Source organism: Hydra vulgaris, chromosome 10 (genome assembly GCF_038396675.1).
Source record: "Hydra vulgaris chromosome 10, alternate assembly HydraT2T_AEP".
Classification (NCBI taxonomy): domain Eukaryota; kingdom Metazoa; phylum Cnidaria; class Hydrozoa; order Anthoathecata; family Hydridae; genus Hydra; species Hydra vulgaris.
This window is the reverse complement of record NC_088929.1, coordinates 27711771-27732714: the sequence shown is the minus strand read 5'-3', so window position 1 is coordinate 27732714 and position 20944 is coordinate 27711771. Positions and strand designations below refer to the sequence as shown.

Genomic DNA, 20944 nt, shown 5'->3' with positions numbered 1-20944 from the left:
ATTATATTAGCTCACTACTTAAAAAGAAACCTAAGTTCCAGTTGAATTTAATTCAGCGGGAATAAATAAGTTGTTAATATTTAACTCATAATAACTCATAACATGTTGCGGCAAATAAAAAAGGGTAATGTTTATGTTCTTAAAGTTTAGTTTAATTTAAAAGTTATTTAAAAGTGTTTATTTAAAAGTATTTATTTTGAAGTTTATTTTAAAGGGTAATGTTTATGTTTTTAAAGTTTAGAAGTTTTTGTGGCTTAAGTTTTTAAAATTAGATTTATTATTCGTTATTCGAGTTTTAATTTTCAAAGTAGTATTTTTTATTTTTAAAAAAGCTCGTAAAATTCTTTTTGACATTTCATAAACAATTGGTATCAGTTACAAATTGTAACAAAAGGTTAGGGCAATGACTGTGAAATAACTTCTCATAAATAATAAACTATGTAAATAAAAATTAACAATACTGTTTTGCTCAAAAACATAATTTTTTAATTGTTATAATTGTTGATAAGTAATGATAACTATTAGGATAAAAGATGTCATTTTTTAGCTTGTTAGAAAAAATCCATGTGTAAACAATTCTTTAGTTCTTATTTTTTACTTTATAGTTTTTAATATAGACTATTTTAAATCTTAGAAGAAAGCAGTTCTTTAGTACCAATTTTTGGCTGTCGCAAAAGGCAAAGAGTTTCAGTATTAGCAGATCCTATTGATTTATCAGGAGATAATGAAAATGAAAATATTTATTTTAATGTTCCATCTCTTGAAAATCAATCTTATCAAAATAGATCTCAAATTGAAAGGTCTTCAAAGCTGCAAAAACAATGTATAAGTTCAGTTACACCAAAGTCTGATCTGAAATACACTTCAAACAAAAATATTTTAGTTCAAGCCCCTCAGCAGTTTCAGTTTCAAAAGAGTTTGCATTGTAACAACAATGGTATTAATCAACAAGGGTATAACATCAAAATTGCCAATAGTATTCACATAAATAAAAAGCTCCTCAGTCCTAACACTTTAAATGAGATTAGAAGTTCAAGTGTTTGCAAACAACATAAAAATGTAAATTTTATGGTGCCAAATTCGTCAAAAATTTCGACGTGTAAAAAAAACTTAGCATCATCATTTTCAATCTCACAAAAAGAAAGCAATGATTTATCACCATGGTAAATTTATATATATATATATACACACACACACACACACACAGATATATATATACATATATATATATATATATATATATATATATATATATATATATATATATATATATATATATATATATATACATATATATATATATATATATATATATATATATATATATATATATATATATATATATGTATATATATATATATATATGTATATATATATATATATATATATATATATATATATATATATATATATATATATATATATATCTGTGTGTGTGTGTGTGTATATATATATACTTTATTTTGATTATTTTAGGTTATAAAAAAGTACTGATATTCTGATATTTATTTACCAATAATTAATACCAATAATAATTTATTTACCAATAATTAATTAAGTTAAGATGCAAGTTAAAAGTAACCCACCAGTAATAAAGTGTGCCGAATTAACATAAACATTACAAGGTTTTAGCAAACCTTGTAATGTTTATGTTATGTATCATATTCAACCACTTTCTTTTAAGTACTTCATCTTTAGGAAGATTAAAGTTTTTATTATTTTTTTATTTTGTTACTACAACCTACAACTTTTAAGGATTTTTTTAAAAAAATAACTCAACAAACCACTACTGATTTTTTAGTTTGTTTTCCTCCAATTCAAGATGGTTAATTTTAAAACAATGCTTTTTAATATGGTGTGGCGCCACGCCGACTGGATGAATATATATATATATATATATATATATATATATATATATATATATATATATATATATATATATATATATATATATATATTAATGACATCTTAATAAGATGATAATATTTATATAAAAAAATGAAAATACATGTATTTCATGCCAAATGGACTAAAATTTTAGGATTTCAACATGGAACCCCTTAGATTTTGATGAAACTTAGTGGGTTTCTTATTATTAATGAGAAAAGCAATTCATGAAAATTTCAGCATAAAATCTTTTGCGGTTTATGAGATATGGTCATTTGAAATTTCTGATTTTTCCAAAAATAAAAACTTCAGTAGCAAAAACATGTTTTGTTCATACTTTGAAGCTTTATATTTTAAAAATAAAATTTCAGAAAACCTTCTAGTTTTTTTTTATTGTATACAGCTCTAGACTTACTTTAACAAAATATTGACATTGAATTCTCCAATGCCACATTTTTTCCATAATGGCTACCTAAAAAACCTAAAAGAATGTTTGCAAATATAAAAAGTTGATTTTTGATGAGTCAATATGCAAAACCTGCAGTTTAAGAAGTGAAAAGACATATTTTTTTAGTTTCTATATATGGTAGGCTTCCAAATTTTCAGAAACTTACTGATAAAATACAATTCAGTAAAAAATTATAGACTTCTAAAAATGGCTGCAGCTAAAAGTTAGGAAAATGTGCCTCCTCTTCAAACCACCGGTAACCTAGAATCAACACTGGTTTTAATAAGATTTTTATTTTATTTTAATAGACTTTATTACAGTGATTTCAGAAAAAATAAATAGTGGGTACTCATGGGAAAGTAACAAAATCAGAACAATGAAAATTGCTCAAAATGCATTAAAAACATTAAAAATAAAGTTATTGTTGTACTTTAGTTTGTACTATATATTGTAATACAAAGTATGCATGAATTTAAAAGTATTTTATGATCAGTACTAGAAATAAGTCTTTAATTAAGCCTGAATTAAACCCAGTTTTTAAATATCCTAGCTCTTTCCTGCCCCTCCCCTGTCCGTTTACTTCTTAACATTCACATTTTCCACCAGAACTTAGAAAAAAATTGTAATTGAACACTTCTCCTTACATGATGTGTCTGGTTTTATGTCTGATGTATGAAATGCCTTTATGCCCAAACACACCACTAAACACAAACATATAAAAACTGAAATTTAGTTTTTAATGTTTTCATATAAAACTTATAAGTAACCTATTAGGTAAAAATGAAAAAAAAAAGACTTTTAGTCTAATTTACCTAATATTTAATATCATGACTTTATATTTTATAATATTTTTCCAATACATTCACTATTCCACCCCTCCCCATTAATTTGACTTAATTGATTATCATTTTCAAATTGAGATTACAACTTATAACAAGTTATAAGAGTTGACTTGTCAACACAATGCACAAGTTCATCATGTAATAAAGAATATTTATATGTAATAAGCAATCAATATAAACATTGAATCTTTTAAATAAATTTTTGCTAAATAACTGGATTTAAATCAAATAATTCAAATTTATAATAATTTTGCCACATTGCTATTTTATTATGTTACTTATGCTATTGTACAATTTAATGTGCAGTTTTTTCTTGAGCTTATAGTTCATACCATTTACCAGTCGTTGGTTGAACTTTTAAAGATGAAATTTTGCATAAAATGTGCTTTATTGGAACCCAGAAAATATCTTCTTTACGTGGCCAAGTAAAAGTTTTTAAGGAAATAGATTGCATCATGAACCTGCCCCATCACTAAAATAAATGCAATAGTTAAAGTAAGGCAACAACTCTTTTGTTTTATTACTTCATAATTGAAACAATGAACTGAGTTTATATTGTGTTGCAAATGATCTGAAATGATACAAACACTTTTACATTTTATCATATTTTCTTCGATATAGTAAAGATCAAATGGATGCAGTGTTGCTTGACTGCTGTTCTAATGGAAACCTTGTGCTGCATCTTAAATTAAAAAACTGTAATTTTCAGCTAAGTCTAGTAATGCTAAATAATGATTACTTGGTAATGTTATTTTTAGGTGCTGCAAATATGCTGCTCGATTTTTGGCTATATAATGGTGGTCTCTTTGTTGGTCTATTTGGTGACAAGCTTTTTCAATAAAATCATGCACTGGAATGGTTACTGGAACTATATCATGTTTTTTGTTGGCTTTTTGCCACTGATTAAAGGTGATATCTTCCATGCTCTGTCAATCAAACAAAGCAGTAAGATACTCTTTAAGTGTGTTGGTATCTGGGCAGTTATTGCAACTGCAGCATGCAGTCTAGATTTGTTAAGTCACATACAACTAATGTCAAGAGGTGTTATGTTATTAAGTCACAAACAACTAATGTCAAGAGGTATAGTCTGAAATATCTGGTATTTGTAATACTAAAAGTTTTGCATTCTGGTGGTACCTACAAACACATACTTAATGGAGACCTAAAGCATCTCCAATAGGAATACACCACTATGGTCTAAGTTTTTTAGCAAAAATTTATTTAAAAGATTCAATGTTTATATTGATTGCTTATTACATATAAATATTCTTTATTACATGATGAACTTGTGCATTGTGTTGACAAGTCAACTCTTATAACTTGTTATAAGTTGTAATCTCAATTTGAAAATGATAATCAATTAAGTCAAATTAATGGGGAGGGGTGGAATAGTGAATGTATTGGAAAAATATTATAAAATATAAAGTCATGATATTAAATATTAGGTAAATTAGACTAAAAGTCTTTTTTTTTTCATTTTTACCTAATAGGTTACTTATAAGTTTTATATGAAAACATTAAAAACTAAATTTCAGTTTTTATATGTTTGTGTTTAGTGGTGTGTTTGGGCATAAAGGCATTTCATACATCAGACATAAAACCAGACACATCATGTAAGGAGAAGTGTTCAATTACAATTTTTTTCTAAGTTCTGGTGGAAAATGTGAATGTTAAGAAGTAAACGGACAGGGGAGGGGCAGGAAAGAGCTAGGATATTTAAAAACTGGGTTTAATTCAGGCTTAATTAAAGACTTATTTCTAGTACTGATCATAAAATACTTTTAAATTCATGCATACTTTGTATTACAATATATAGTACAAACTAAAATACAACAATAACTTTATTTTTAATGTTTTTAATGCATTTTGAGCAATTTTCATTGTTCTGATTTTGTTACTTTCCCATGAGTACCCACTATTTATTTTTTCTGAAATCACTGTAATAAAGTCTATTAAAATAAAATAAAAATCTTATTAAAACCAGTGTTGATTCTAGGTTACCGGTGGTTTGAAGAGGAGGCACATTTTCCTAACTTTTAGCTGCAGCCATTTTTAGAAGTCTATAATTTTTTACTGAATTGTATTTTATCAGTAAGTTTCTGAAAATTTGGAAGCCTACCATATATAGAAACTAAAAAAATATGTCTTTTCACTTCTTAAACTGCAGGTTTTGCATATTGACTCATCAAAAATCAACTTTTTATATTTGCAAACATTCTTTTAGGTTTTTTAGGTAGCCATTATGGAAAAAATGTGGCATTGGAGAATTCAATGTCAATATTTTGTTAAAGTAAGTCTAGAGCTGTATACAATAAAAAAAAACTAGAAGGTTTTCTGAAATTTTATTTTTAAAATATAAAGCTTCAAAGTATGAACAAAACATGTTTTTGCTACTGAAGTTTTTATTTTTGGAAAAATCAGAAATTTCAAATGACCATATCTCATAAACCGCAAAAGATTTTATGCTGAAATTTTCATGAATTGCTTTTCTCATTAATAATAAGAAACCCACTAAGTTTCATCAAAATCTGAAAAGGTCCATGTTGGACCTTGCTTCATTGGCATGGAATGACTCACATCTTTTACGATCATATACTATTTATTTAATTTTACTAATTTTAAGTGTAATATTTCACTTAAAATTAGTTTATTAAAATTACATATTTTCAACTACTATTAGTTTCATGCTATTTGCAATCATCAGGTAAAATTTTTTTTTTCCATTAATTTATATATATGTTTTATATTGTTTTATATGTCCAAAATTTATATTAAAAAAAAACTATATCATTTAAGATAAAGTTATTTTTATGCATGTGCAGATGTTCCATTTAATTTAATCTTCAGGTTTAGAAATCTTTTTTTTTAAAAAAGCTCTTTGACGTTAAGACATTTTAAGTATCCATTTTTTTGTTGTCTTGTTGTAGGCAAGGGAATTTTTTAGGAGGGACCATTTTAAATTGGGTGTTTTTTTTTAATTTTTGAAATGTTGTTCAAGCAGCTGTAACTAACTTTTTTATTGTTTCGATTGAATAGTTTGTGCAGTGGGCTTGAGAGTGGGAAATGAAAATCTACTAATTGCAAAATTTTAATTTTTTCAATGTTGGTGGAGATGCTTTTGTTGTATGGTGGATAGTTACAACACTTAAAGTTTATGTCTATCAAAACTTACACACATGACAATAGTCTTACCTTTTTTTTGTATATTTGTATACAAAATTGAGTACAGTTTATGTTAAAACCACTAAACTTAATTGATAAAATTAATAGAATTTGATCGTTTTTAAAAAAAATGCAGAAGTGCAAATAAATAAAGACTATATATTACTATATTTATTTTAATGTTTACATATGACTGACAAATAGGTAGAATATGGAGTGTTGCTGCAATGATTGACAAATAGATAAAATATTCGAGGAGTGCTGTTACGTTGACTGACAAATAGGTGAACATGCGAGGAGTGCTGCTACATCGACTGATGGTTTGGTTTGGGTTTGCAGTCTATCAAAAAATAAAGAAAATAAATTTTTTAAACTTTTTCTGGTCTTTTAAGTTTATTTTTTTTTAAATAAACCAAGGGATTGTTATTTTTCTTAATATATATATATATATATATATATATATATATATATATATATATATATATATATATATATATATATATATATATATATATATATATGCACATTTATACATATATATACATATATATATATTAAGAAAAATAACGATGTATTTAAATTTTATGAAAATGTATTTCAACTTATTAATTTTGAGTATTATTTTTAATTTTTAATTTTGGAATATTATAATTAGTAAAATAAATTAGTTTTTCTTTTTTTATAATTTTGTTATAGGGGAAAAGGTTCAAATAAAGAAAATCTCCAACCAACAAATGGCTTTGTAGGTTATTTAGGATATATAGATTAATTTTCAGTTCAAGTTTTGATAGATATTATATTTGGTAGAGATAATTAACACTAGTTTTTATGTTTGTGTATTATCTACTTTTATTTTCAGCTCATGTATACTGCAATTGGTAAAAAAGAGCAATAAGCTTATTTAGTCATGAATAATAATAGCCACAGTGAGTGTACATACATCAACTGAGTGTAGTCATGTAAACTTTAGTTTGTCTAGCAGTCAGTTAATTTAAGGAAACAAATAGTTACAGCACTTAAATTTCATGTCTATCAAAATTGTCATTGCAGTACCTGGTGCAATGAATTGGCCAATTTTGGCTACTTGAGAAAAACCTTGGGTCTCCAAATTTGAGTTATGCAAGGATGCTTTATATCTCTATTTTTCACTGGTCTCTGGTGTTCAGAATTTCTATATATTAACATTAAAAATATATATATATATTTTTAATGTTAATTCACCTCCCTAAGGCTAAGAAGGCCACATCAACCTTAAATTTAAACTTATACTCTTTTTTTTACTAATAGATAAGTTGTGATTGTTTTCATATATATATATATATATATATATATATATATATATATATATATATATATATATATATATATATATATATATAATTATATTTTGAAAATTATATATGATATGTGTATATATATATATATATATATAAATTATATATATATATATATATATATTTATATATATATATATATATATATATATATATATATATATATATATATATTTGAAAACAATCATATTTTGAAAATTATATATGATATGTGTATATATATATATATAAATTATATGTATAAAAGCTTTTGCGCAAATGGATAGTTTTAGCTTATGCTTGTGCCCACACTCCCATAAACTAGTTTACACAAGCTTTTTTTAGAAAGTTGTTTTTGATGTGTTTTTTAAACTGCGGATTAAAAACTTAAGCAGGCAAAAAGTATATTTTAAAACAATTTTTAATAAAAATATATTTTTATATCAATATATTTCAGTATATATATTTATATTTATGTGTGTATAGATTCAACATAAGACGTTAGAGAAAGCTTTTCTTAAAAAACCCAGAGAGAATACAAACAAATTTGTTACAACTACAATCAAAAACCTAAAGGAATGGTCTAAAGTTACAGAAAATAAACCTGTTATTTTTGAAATATTTGGTTTGTATTTTTTTGTTATTACAATAAATAAGGGAAACTAATTAAATTACAGTTTTTATGTTTGCTAGATTTTCAATTTAAGGGACAATGGAGTCAACTGTTTCTCACTGCAAACCTGAAAAGATTTTTTTTATTAAAGACCAAGTAGACAAAATACGGTAACTATGTTAGATTATCGACTATTTTGTTTTTCTCGAATATTATATTCACCTAAAATATCAAGTCTGCTATAAAATAATTGAAAATGCAGCCAGAATTTAAAGTTATAGCATTTAAAAGTACTCCTAAGTTTTCCGAAAAAATATTATATATAAATAATATTTATAGAAGGTATATGTAGGACATGATTTAAATATAATATAGTACTCTGAGTAACAAATTAATTTTATATACTATATTTATTTTAAGTTTTATGTCAGATACGATTATCATACTTGAAGTATATGAAATTCTAAAATACGATTGATATATGCTAAATTTTACCAATTTTTATGTTGGATAAGGTACTTATGCTTAGGGAATATGATATTTAATATACAAATAGATATTATATGCAATATTTTACGAAGTTTTATGTCAGATACAATTGTTATACATTTATACATTATACGATTTTAGAAGACATATTTTATTAAGTTTTTATGTTAGATAAGATTTTTTTACACAGTGGGCCCAGAGGTGAAAATAGACAAAAAATATTTGAGAAAGTCTATAAAAGTTATTTATTCAGAAAGTCACATATATTTGTGGATAAATAAAGAAAAAATTATTTTTTTATCTAATTTTTAAGTGATATGTAATTTTGAAGTTGATGAATTTTCAAGTTTTTTGTGTACCTATAAAATTTAGTAAATTTGGTTGGTTTTCATTCAAAATGAATTTACCAACATAGTAATTGCAAAACCACTTAAATAAAATAAATTAAAAATGTTATTTTTGTTTGTTTTTGTTTTGTTTTGTTTTAAGTGTTTAAATTTATTTATGTAATTTTGTTGTAAATTTGAACGTTTTTTTATTTTTTTCTCAAAAAATCAGAATAAATTTTAAGTTTTTTTCAAAAGCGCTAACTTGCCTCTACTGTGTCATACATTTTTAGAATACTCAACGTTTCTTCTCTTCACATATTTTAAGAAAAACTGAGGCAAGTTAGCACTTTTACTAGTTTTATTTACATGATTTTAAAAAGTCGAACATTATTAATATTTTTTTTTTTAAATATGTGAATATTTTATTTTTGGTTACAAGTATGAAAACTTTTTAATATTTATTTATTTAATATGATTTTGTGTTTGTTTCAGCAGTAGTAAAGTAAAATAAAAAATAAATTTAACGGAGGAAAATAAGATAAAATCACTAAAGTAGATTTATCCACACAATTTATTAAAGCTGACAAAACTGTTAAGTCAAACTCAGTAACACATTCAGCCATTAAAGAAATACTTTATAAAAACTATCAGTTAATTCACAGGAATTGAAAAATGTTTGTGAAAAAACATGGAAAAGTTATAAACGCCAAAAGAAAAACATTTCAAGAAAAATGGATATGCATTTATACTTTCACAAGTATCAAAAGATATTGTTTATGAAGTAGAGGATGCTTACATAACAGATATGTGTTTTTCAAAACAAAGAAAATCTTTTACAGGACTGGGTGATAAGTTGAAAACACAGATGACACAGAAACTACTCAATTATATCACTTCTTAATTATATAAACAACTTTATTAAGCTTGTATGAATGACAATTGATTCTGTTTTGAATATAGTTGAAGATTCTATTCCAGTAGACGGCGATGAGTATTAGATGTGTTTTAAGGATGGTTGTGATGGAGTAGGGCAATAAGTATCAATGAAATCAAAAGAAATTTTTGAAAGTCAAATATGTTTCAATATGGTCTGAATCCCTCTGAAACTGATTATAACCACAATTAAGTAGCCTCCTTGTCTGTAGTGGCCTTCTGGGCCTTAGGGAATTAACAAAAAAAAAAAAAAACTAAATTGCTATAGAGGTAGTAAAAATATGACAGTGTGGCAAAATTATTCACCAAATGCATTGAGATCATTACATCTTGTGTTTTTGTTAAGAGAAATAGAAACTAATCAAGATTACTTGGTGAACCAATACATAATACAAAAAGACAGGTTTATTACTCAAATAAAAGAAAACACTGGACTGCGATTAGATATGTGTTGTAACTCTGGTGAGAAGGGAGGGACATCTACAACAGGGTTACAAGGCCACAGATTTTTTCTGAAGTATTAATTTCTGCCATAAAAAATCTATGCTCTCCTATGTGCAAAGATAGCATGTTACTATTACATTCTCAAATTCTTCATATAGTTTTTTTTCAGTATAAAATTAAAATGGACAAATTTCAGGAGTTACGCAATAATACTACATTTATGCCATGGGTACAAGTTAGCCACACTCTTAATGGAGTGCTTCATCATTCAGCTGAGTTAATAGTTTTTTATGATGGCTATAGCCTTGGCAATTTATCAGAGGAAAGTCTAGAAGTAAATAACAAAGATATAAGAAACTATTTAAAGTTTCTCTCTCATGAGGCATCACATCTAGAACAACTTACAGATGTGATGAATCGTCTTTTAGAGAGATCAGATCCTGGTGTTTTAAACCAAATTATCTATTTGCATCCTCCAAAGTTATGCCACGATTGTGGTTCAATACAAGCAAATCTCATAAGCGTATGTTTCCTAAACCAAAGAGATATTTTGATGATATACTTAAAAACCTTATGAATCATATTTTTATTTTTATTTTTTAAGCCACTACAGATAAGGAGGCTACTTTATTGTGGTTATAACCCCCTCTCAACTCTATAACTCTGAAACACAAACCCTAACGAACAAGGCCACTGCGCGGAGAAACAAGTTGAGCGCAGTACTACCAGGGACATGGTGGGGATCGAACTCGGAACCTCTTGCATATGAAGCGAGTGCTCTACCACTACACCACTACCGCATTTGAATCATTATATATGAATCATAATGATTAGTTATTAACATTTGAAGTTATTAACATTTTTTATTGTTTTAACTTTTTGTTTTCAAATGTATGTTGCAAGATCAAATCACTAGAACTCTTTTGTTATAATTTTATTATACTAACATTTTTTTAAAATCCAAATTTGACTGAATACTTAATTTTAAGTACTAAACTTCTTTTCAATAAAAAGTAGAAACCAGACCCCAAGTTAATTATTCGAGTTTTCTTTTCTTTAAGTATATCTCTAATAAATTACTCTTTTAATTGTTGTCTAAAAAAAAGTTAACTTTGAGTATTATCATAAAAAACTAGTTTATCAAAAATGCCCAAATATGGTAATTTGAACTCAGTCCTCAAATTTAGTTTAATATTAAAACTTTAAATTTTCCTATAACTAGCAAAAAAACATCTTTCCAAAAAGTCCTCAATGAGTTTTGAAGGATTTCTTGATCATTAGTTATGATCCTATTTCCAAAACTTTGCCTTCTAGGCCTACTGTGTTGTATATGAGAGATATGCTATTCTAGGTAACAAATTAATTTTATATGCAATATTTTAACAAGTTTTATGTCAGATACAATTGTTATACATGGTCAATATGATATTCTAAAATACAAATTTATATTATATGCTATATTTTACCATGTTTTATCCTGGATATAGTTTTTATATATGGGGAATATGATATTCTATATAAGATTGATATTATTTGCTATATTTTACAAAGTTTTATGTTGTATAAGAATCTTTTTCATGATTAAATCATGGAATAGATTAATACATGGAATAAATTTAAATGTGTAGAAGAGTATACTCAACATTAAAAGCAATAAGTTGATTTTAAAATACTTAAGAACTTTTAATTTTAAAAGATGAAAAGGTGGTTGCATCATAAACAAGTCAAGTGTAGTTCTATCAGAGACATGATCAAATTGAATTTAGTGCTTCATGTCTATGAAGCAAGCACTCTACCATAACACTACTATTTTTGTGTATTTATGTGTGTGTGTGTGTGTGTGTATTAATGTGTATTTATAATCATTTATTTTTAGATGCGTTCTCTGGGAAATTGTAAGCTATTGTTTTTACTATTATTTTGTTAAATTATTTTTTAAAAATTTTGTTTTAAATAAAAGTAACATTTCTTAACAAATTTTATAAGTTAAATTCATTTCTTAACAAAATTTATATGCTAAACTCATTTTTAACAAATTTTATATACTAAGTTAATTTCTTAACAAATTTTATATGCTAAATATAACATTGCTTAATGTCTATAATAACTGCATTGCAGTTAAGCTGTAATATAAAATAAGTTTACCAAAAGCAAAAATATTATGTAAATTATACATCAAGGTAAGCAAGATAATAAAAATATTACTTGGCAAGTCAAGAATGTTCAAATATTTAATGTTTAAGTTTTATTCAAATTTTCAGTAGAATGAAACTCAGACAATGAATTTTATGTTGTGTGAAATTCACTTTATAAGTAAAAAGTAAAAAAAAAGTAGTTTGGGATGAGTTTTAAACCCACTTATTATATGCATATTTATAGCACATTTTAGATATACAAAATATTTACATATACACAGTTTTATTACCACATCTTGCACCTCTTCTTCATCTAATGAAGAAGAGGTGCAAGATGCAATAAACAGCTGGCATAGATGCAAACCTGTGTTATATTGTTTCCTGACTCAAATAGTGAGTGCTAGGTCTTCTTGATTCTTCTTATAGGTTTTTGTTTGTGCCTCTGTGGTAGTGACTATGCAACTCTTTCTTTTATCTCATATTTAGAGTACAGGGTATAGTGAGTACAAGGTATAGTATCCCTGTTTGTGCTTATTCAAATTTTCAGTGGAATGAAACTCAGAAAATGAGTTTTATGTCATTTGAAATTCATTTTATAAGTAAAAAGTAAAATGAATGTAGTTTGGGATTAAGTTTTAAATTTTTTTTTTTTTTTTTTTTTTTTTTTACTACTTAATTGTGGTTATAACCCTCCCTCAACTCTATAACTCCTAAACAGGAACCTTAACCAACAAGGTTGCTGCGCGGAGAAACAAGTTGAATAATCCATCTGGCTTCTATTTCTATAGCTATTTTTACCTTATTAAAAATTTCACCTTATTTTTTTTTACTGCTTTAAGATTCTTTTAACTATAGTTCATAGTAAAATTATTTTAAAATTTAGCAATAAAAAAATTGCTATAATAAAGTCCAAGTGTCTTGGACTTTATTATAGGAAATTTGAGGATTTTTGATGCTAAATAAACAGCCGGGGTTTATGTGCCACAAAGATAACAAAATAAATTGCCTCAAAGTACACAAATAATAGTTTCCGTAAGTGAAATGCACACAACATAATGCTTGTTAACCAAGCATGTCCAATAAAAAATTATCTTTTTTTTTCTTGTAGCTAAGTAGTGGAAATTTTTAAGAACAATTATTTTATTTGCAGAAAAGTGAAAGATGCAACTTTAAGTCCCTAGTACAGAGGCTGAAGTTTGGCAGCTAAAGCAGGGCAAGTTACATTTACGATAAGTTTTTGGAACTTGTCTTATAGAGAAAAGACACCATCTCATAAACAAGTCCATATATTACTACAGCATTCCATACAAGAACGATTAAAGGATTTATAGAGGTAGATGGAATCAGGAGTAAGAATATGGCAAGTGCAATAAAGGCAGGCTAACTTTGCGCTGGATTATATATATGATTTCCATGAGAGGTCTATAATGAATAATAATCTGAGAAGAGGTAAAGTAGCAGACTCAGTAAAAGTGTTAACATTTATCAATATCGGAATATCAGCAATAATTTAATAATTATTAACAGTAGCAGATTTTTATAATAAAATTTGAAAATTCTAAAATCTTTTCTTTCTTAGCCTAAGTCCGCTGTATAACTAAATGTGTAAACATCAAACAAAATGAAAGATGGTGTCTAGCTTGTCAAAAAACTGTCACTAATTTTAGTAGCTAAATGACTAGAGACGTATATTTCAATACTATGTTTTTTTTTATCTATTCTACTGACGATGTCAGTAAAATAGATTATCAGATACGTCAGCTATGGTTTAACGTTGATATGTGCTTACAAATCAGTTTGAAAGACAATTAAATTGTTGACTTGCTCAGGGTTGTTATCTGTCAAATATGTCTGAGACATATTTTCTGCTGACATAAAATATGTCCCACATATTTTCTATCGACATATTTTGACATATTTTTATGTCTGAATTATTTTCTGCTGACATAAAATATGTCAGACATATTTTCTGTCGACATATTTTGACATAATTTTATGTCTGAATTATTTTCTGCTGACATAAAATATGTCAGACATATTTTTTGTCGACATATTTTGACATAATTTTATGTCTGAATTATTTTCTGCTGACATAAAATATGTCAGACATATTTTCTGTCAACATATTTTGACATAATTTTATGTCTGAATGATTTTCTGCTGACATAAAATATGTCAGACATATTTTCTGTCGACATATTTTGACATAATTTTATGTCTGTATTATTTTCTGCTGAGATAAAATATGTCAGACATATTTTCTGTCGACATATTTTGACATAATTTTATGTCTGAATGATTTTCTGCTGACATAAAATATGTCAGACATTTTCTGTCGAGATATTTTGACATAATTTTATGTCTGAATGATTTTCTGCTGACATAAAATATGTCAGACATATTTTCTGTCGACATATTTTGACATAATTTTATATCTGAATTATTTGCTGTTTGATATTCTTGAAGAAAAAATCAATCTAACAAATTTATTGCGCATTTTAACTTAATTTACAGAGTTAAGTGAAAATAGTTTAACAAATTTGTTGCTTTTTTGCAATCAATTATGCTTCTTAAAACTTTTACTTTAAACCCTATAAGCAAACATCATTTGTTTCATAAAGGTCTTTTTTTGCCCTTTTTAGCGATGTATCATTTGATAGTATTGACTAATATTGGCATTTATTGACTTATTTATTGATTATGACTTATTTATTGATTATGACTAATATTGACATTGATAGTATTGACTAATATTGACTAGTATTGAGGCATCATTTGATAGTATTTGATAGTATTGATTAGTATTGATTAGTATTGGCGCTTTCCCTTATTAGAATGTAAAAACCATCTCAAGCTGAGTTTTTATTACTGAAAGTGGTTTTTATTAGTATGACGAAACTTAAAATTATTTCTTTGATTAAAATAATAATAAAAAAAAAACTTTTTCAGTTATTTTTAATTACTAGTTGATCCTGAAAAAGGTCTCATTATGAAAAATTGAATTCAAAAGATTCTATGAAAAAAACGGTTCACAGAATTTCAAAAAATTCGTGCCAAATTAAATTCATTTAAGCTGAAGAATTTGAAATATTTCACAAAAGTTATATTCAGCTCATTAAATTCATATTAATTAGACTAACCGGTAATAATTTATAACTAATTACGAATAATATACTTTTAGTTATAATAGTTATGATTTATTTAACAACAAAATAATTGACAATTGCATTATAACAGCATAATTAACTGCCATAAACTTGCATAAAATGTTTTGAGTGAAATATATATTGGAATAATTATTTTTTTCGTTTTCCTTACGATTTAAAGTCAAAAATGGAGAATAATTTATTGAATGAATCAACTATTAGTTAAAAATAACTGGAAATGTTTTTTTTTAAATATTATTTTAATCAAGAGAATAATTTTAAGTTTAGTCATATTAATAAAAACCATTTTCAGTAATAAAAACTCAGCTTGAGATGGTTTTTACATTCTAATAAGGGAAATCGCCAATACTAATCCATACTAATCAATACTATCAAATATTATCAAATGATGCATCAATACTAGTCGATACTCTCAAATGATACATCGCTAAAAATACTTTGTCAATAGTATTGACAAAGTATTTTTAGCGATGTATCATTTGATAGTATTGACTCAATACTATCAAATGATACATCGCTAAAAAGGGCAGAAAAAGACCTTTATGAAACAAAAGATATTTGCTTATAGGATTTAAAATAAAAGTTTTATGAAGCATAATACAGGTCAACAAAAACAAAATTTTTTTCTGGTGCCAAGAAAACGATTTGTTTTTTATGTAGGATTTCTTATTTTGATTTCAAATATGCAACTCATTTTTTACCATCACGTCAAATTGTAAAGATATTTGGGTTCAAATCTTTAGAATTTGGGGAAAAGTCCCTTGTTTCGTTGTCGAAAAAAAAGTTCTTCAAAAGTATGTCAACCTGAGTCTCAAAAGAAGCGTATTTTCATAGAGGTTTTAAAGATGTTATTCGTTTGTAATAAAAATAAGTATTTTTTGTATTATTGCTAAAAAACATTTTGTTGACATTTTTTTAAGAGCCTTTAGCTTTTTTAAGAGCCTTTAGCTTTAAGAGCCTTTATTATTTTTTCAAATAATTTTTTTGCCAAAAAATTTTAAGGAGAAATTTTTATGTTTTCTAAAATCTCAATACTATCTTCTAAAATACGCTTTTTTTGAGACCCAAGTTGACATACTTTTGAACAACTTTTTTTTTGACAATATTAGGGACTTTACCCCAAATATTTAAGATCTGAACCCAAATATCTTTACAACTTGACGTGATGGTAAAAAATGAGTTGCATATTTGAAATCAAAATGTGAAATGCAATCCAAAAAATTAATTGTTTGCTCGGCACCAGAAAAAATTTTTTTTTTTGTTGACCTTCAATTATAATTGATTGCAAAAAAGCAACAAATTTGTTAAACTATTTTTACTTACCTCTGTAAATTAAGTTGAAATGCGCAATAAATTTGTTAGATTGATTTTTTCTTCAAGAATATCAAACAGCAACTAATTCAGATATAAATTTATGTCAAAATATGTCCATAGAAAATATATTTTACATATTTTATGTCAGCAGAAAATCATTTAGACATAAAATTATGTCATAATATGTCGACAGAAAATATGTCTGACATATTTTATGTCAGCAGAAAATAATTCAGACATAAAATTATGTCAAAATATGTCAATCGAAAATATGTGGGACATATTTTATGTCGGCAGAAAAAATGTCTGAAAATATGTCGACAGATCTGCCAGACATATTATGTCGTAACAACTCTGGACTTGCTAAATCATTTAACTCCATAAAGCAAAAAGTTAAGAAAATTTTTAAAATTTTATATATTTTCTAACTTTCTTTTCAATTATAAATAATAAATGATACTAAATTTTTATTAAATTTGTTTTGAATATTATAAAACTAAAATTTAATAAAATAAAGGTTAATTAATTTGGCGAGTTAATATTTAATTATTGGTAAGCATGGGCGTTTGATTTTTCCGTCTGGTAAATCTGTCCGTTACGTTAAAAAATTTTAACATACGGTAATACGGAAAATTTCCGTTAAAGTTATTTAACGGACCGATATTTTTTCGTTAATTTCCGTTAATTTCATTAGCTTAATATAAAAAAAAATTTTAATTGTTTAAAAATAAGATTCATTTAATCGACGTTATCGAACTAAAGGTTTTGAAATTTTTAGCAAAAATTTTATTAAATTTTTTTCAAAAGAAAATTTTATAAATATATTAATATAAATTTATAAAAATATTATTTTACAGCTTTAATGAAAAATTTACAACATTTCTGTACATTTGTTAAACTTATAACTTGAGTTTAAAATTAAAAATTTAAATAATTAAAAAAAAAAAGAAAAAAAAAGTTTCTAGCTGATAGATTTCACTTAGTTGACTTTTTTAAATTTATTTAATTTTCCAAATGTCATTTTTTTTATTATACATATGTGTTTTGATGTATCTTTTAATTAACGTCCGTTAAAATAAGTTAACGGCCGTTAACGGAAAATTGCCGTTAATAAATTTTAACGTAACGGATTTTAACGGAAATTTTGTTAATTTTTTTTAACGCCTTGGAAATTAACGGTTTTTAACGGACCGCCTAACGCCCATGCTTATTTATTGGTGCTACTTTACTAGCTTTATTAATGTTTTCAGCAAATCAATTTTTTATTTATTAAAACAGTTGCTTTAAATCTTTACTTGAATTAATATAAGTATTTAAAATATTTCATTCATTTCATTTCAGGATCGTTTTATGCCGCATATACCAAGGGGTTCAGTTGTTAGGTATAGCTAATTTGCAATTTTTATGTAGCGAAGTAACAACTAATTGTTTTGATATTTTGATTTTATATTATACAGATGTGTGGGCAAGTTTAATGAAGATTATTTTCATTGTTTTTCCATCCGTCAAGTTAAACCACATGAAAATAATTTAGTTGAGTTCCTTTTAGAAAAAAGTGACCAAGAATTGCAAAATCAAATCGTTAATAGTAGAGAATTGTAAAATATGTCATTTATGATATGAGTTCAGTTAAAAAATAGTTAGCATAGATTAATCCGAGATTTTTTAGGCATTTATTTATTTGTTAAATTAATTTGTTTTTTAGATTTGTTAAAAGTGTTTTTTGCAAAGTTTTTTTTTTTTTAAACTTTAAAATGTTAAATTTATAAAATTGTGTTAATGAGAAATTGTAACGGTAAATAGTATAAAAAGGGAATTTGTGTAACAATTTTTTTGTTGTGTTTCTTTTTTTATATTACTTATAAAATATTTTTCTGTTAAAAAAATATATGTATGTTTTATTTTTTATTAAGGAAACACGGGGAAAGAAAACGAACGTTATATCTAAAATTCAGTCAGCTGAAATAATATAATTCTATTTATAATATAAATAGAATTATATTAATTAGTGGAACACTATTATCAAACGCCACTAAGGTATCTAAAAACAAACAAAAAAGTTAAAAATTTCTTAGGAAAAACTCATTAAGTTTCATCTTGCCCCGTGTTCGGCACAAGATTAAACAGGCAACTACAAGAAACGTCATTTAAAACGCTATATTTAAAGCGTTGTAATAAGATTGGGAGCGGCAATTCTTAATACCCAGCCTAATTATTGACAGATATTTTTACCTGAGTAAAGCAAAATTGGGTTGAATTGAAGAAACCGTTTAACGGGATTTTATAACGTCTTTGAGAATTAAAGTCAGTTGATAAACATGAGTAAGATTAGAAGTTGAATCAAGCCTGCGCCGTGAAAATTTTCAGGAGGGAAGGCGTTTTTGAAAAAATAAAGCAGTTTAGAATAGCAAATAGAATTTTTGCTCAATTTTTATTATAAGACTAGCGTAAAACAAAGAATCTATTTAAAAAAGGGATCGATTGCACCCAATAACCCCCCACGGTACGGGCATATAAATCTACAATTCCCTAACCGAAAAATACAGGGTTTTGGAACAAAAAAAAAGACAAAACTTTAATAACTATAAACACTTTTTAACTTACATGTTTTAATTTAATGGTGTTCAAAAAGCATATTATAATGTAAATATAAAGGCGTTTAGATATAAAGACCGTATATCTCATATTAATAAAGGTGTTTAAAGTTTAAATTAAGTAAAAAGCATGGGTTAACAACTAATTAAAAATAAAATTTTATTTCAAAGTTTGAATTTCCTTCGCACTTGATTTGAGTTTAAAGAGCTTATAGAATAGTTTTTAGAATCTCACTGCAAAAATTTTTTGTTTCTTATAAAATCGTAGAGAACGGTTTGTTATCTACTCTTATTCAAATCTATCTTTAAAGATTGTCGCTTTTTGCTAGTTAAATCATTTTTCTTTTATTTATGTAAATTTTTTTTTTTTTTTTTTTTGTTCGCTTCTTTTCTTTCTATAACATTTAAGAATTTCGTAATTTAATGGTGTAATATTTACAAGTTTCGTGAGTCAAAATATATTATGGAATTTATAATTAAGTAGTACGGGCAGGACTTCAAGAAGATCGTAATGATCTCATCGCGAAGCCCTTACAATATGAATATTATATAAATATGTTATATAAAAATATATATTAAGTACAACTATACTTTATTATTCTTTAAATTAAAATAAACATAATGTAAAATAAAAATTAAACAAAACAAGTTGCAGCATAATAACTAAAATCGTTAAGAAAAAAAATCAAGTGTTTTTTTGGAAAAAATAACTTTTTTAATTTATTGTTTGAAAAAGGTGAAAGTCATTTAGATAATACACATAAACGAGTCAGTTCACTTTGTAGCTGATATATATGTAATTTAATTTATATTTTGTTAGAAAAATTCAGAGTGTTTGTATAAGTTCAGTATCAGATTTTTTAACTTTGTTATTAAAGAATTTTGATTATCTGGATTGCAAATTGATTTTTCTTTTAGTTACTAGTTTGTTGTATAAATAGGGATCACGATATAAAATTGAGAATTGGGAGAGTTTTTTTTTTTTAATGGTGTAATAAAGTTTCTTGTTTCTCTTGTGTTATATTTATTAAAGTTATTTATAAAGAAGTTATATATAAAAAGGACCTAATTTAAATTTTAGCATAAACAATATATTTTGGTAAATGTTGATTTGATAAATATTAAGCACATTCATTTCTTTAAATAAGGGTTCAGCGTGTGTAAATTTGTCTTTATGGTAGACTAGTCTTATATCATGTTTCTGACGTCGATATAAATCTTTCAATATGGTTATATGCGTTCTCGCCCAATCTATACTCGCACCTATGAGGTTT

General features: G+C 25.5%; 1 protein-coding gene across 3 annotated transcripts; it reads left to right on the top strand.

The window, feature by feature from the left end:
* Window positions 1–2: 2 nt before the first annotated feature.
* LOC101236497 (spermatogenesis-associated protein 22) lies at window positions 3–18964 on the top strand. 3 transcript variants are annotated; one of them, XM_065807670.1, is made up of 8 exons: window positions 3–124; window positions 635–1163; window positions 7036–7081; window positions 8139–8277; window positions 8360–8435; window positions 12337–12355; window positions 18418–18458; window positions 18626–18964. In XM_065807670.1, the coding sequence occupies exons 1-8, from the start codon at window positions 103–105 to the stop codon at window positions 18633–18635; spliced, it is 882 nt and encodes a 293-aa protein (XP_065663742.1). In that variant the 5' UTR covers window positions 3–102; the 3' UTR covers window positions 18636–18964. The 3 variants fall into 3 exon arrangements, with proteins under 3 accessions (XP_065663742.1, XP_065663741.1, XP_065663743.1); XM_065807669.1 differs by having other exon boundaries at window positions 18534–18964; XM_065807671.1 differs by lacking the exon at window positions 18626–18964 and having other exon boundaries at window positions 8346–8435.
* Window positions 18965–20944: the final 1980 nt, after the last annotated feature.

Excerpts from the sequence above, each read along its gene's own strand:
- LOC101236497 (XM_065807669.1), top strand. The coding sequence starts at position 103 with ATGTTGCGGCAAATAAAAAAGG. Across the intron at positions 1,164-7,035 it reads AGCAATGATTTATCACCATG|GGGAAAAGGTTCAAATAAAG; the intron begins GTAAATTTATAT and ends ATTTTGTTATAG. Across the intron at positions 7,082-8,138 it reads TCCAACCAACAAATGGCTTT|ATTCAACATAAGACGTTAGA; the intron begins GTAGGTTATTTA and ends ATGTGTGTATAG.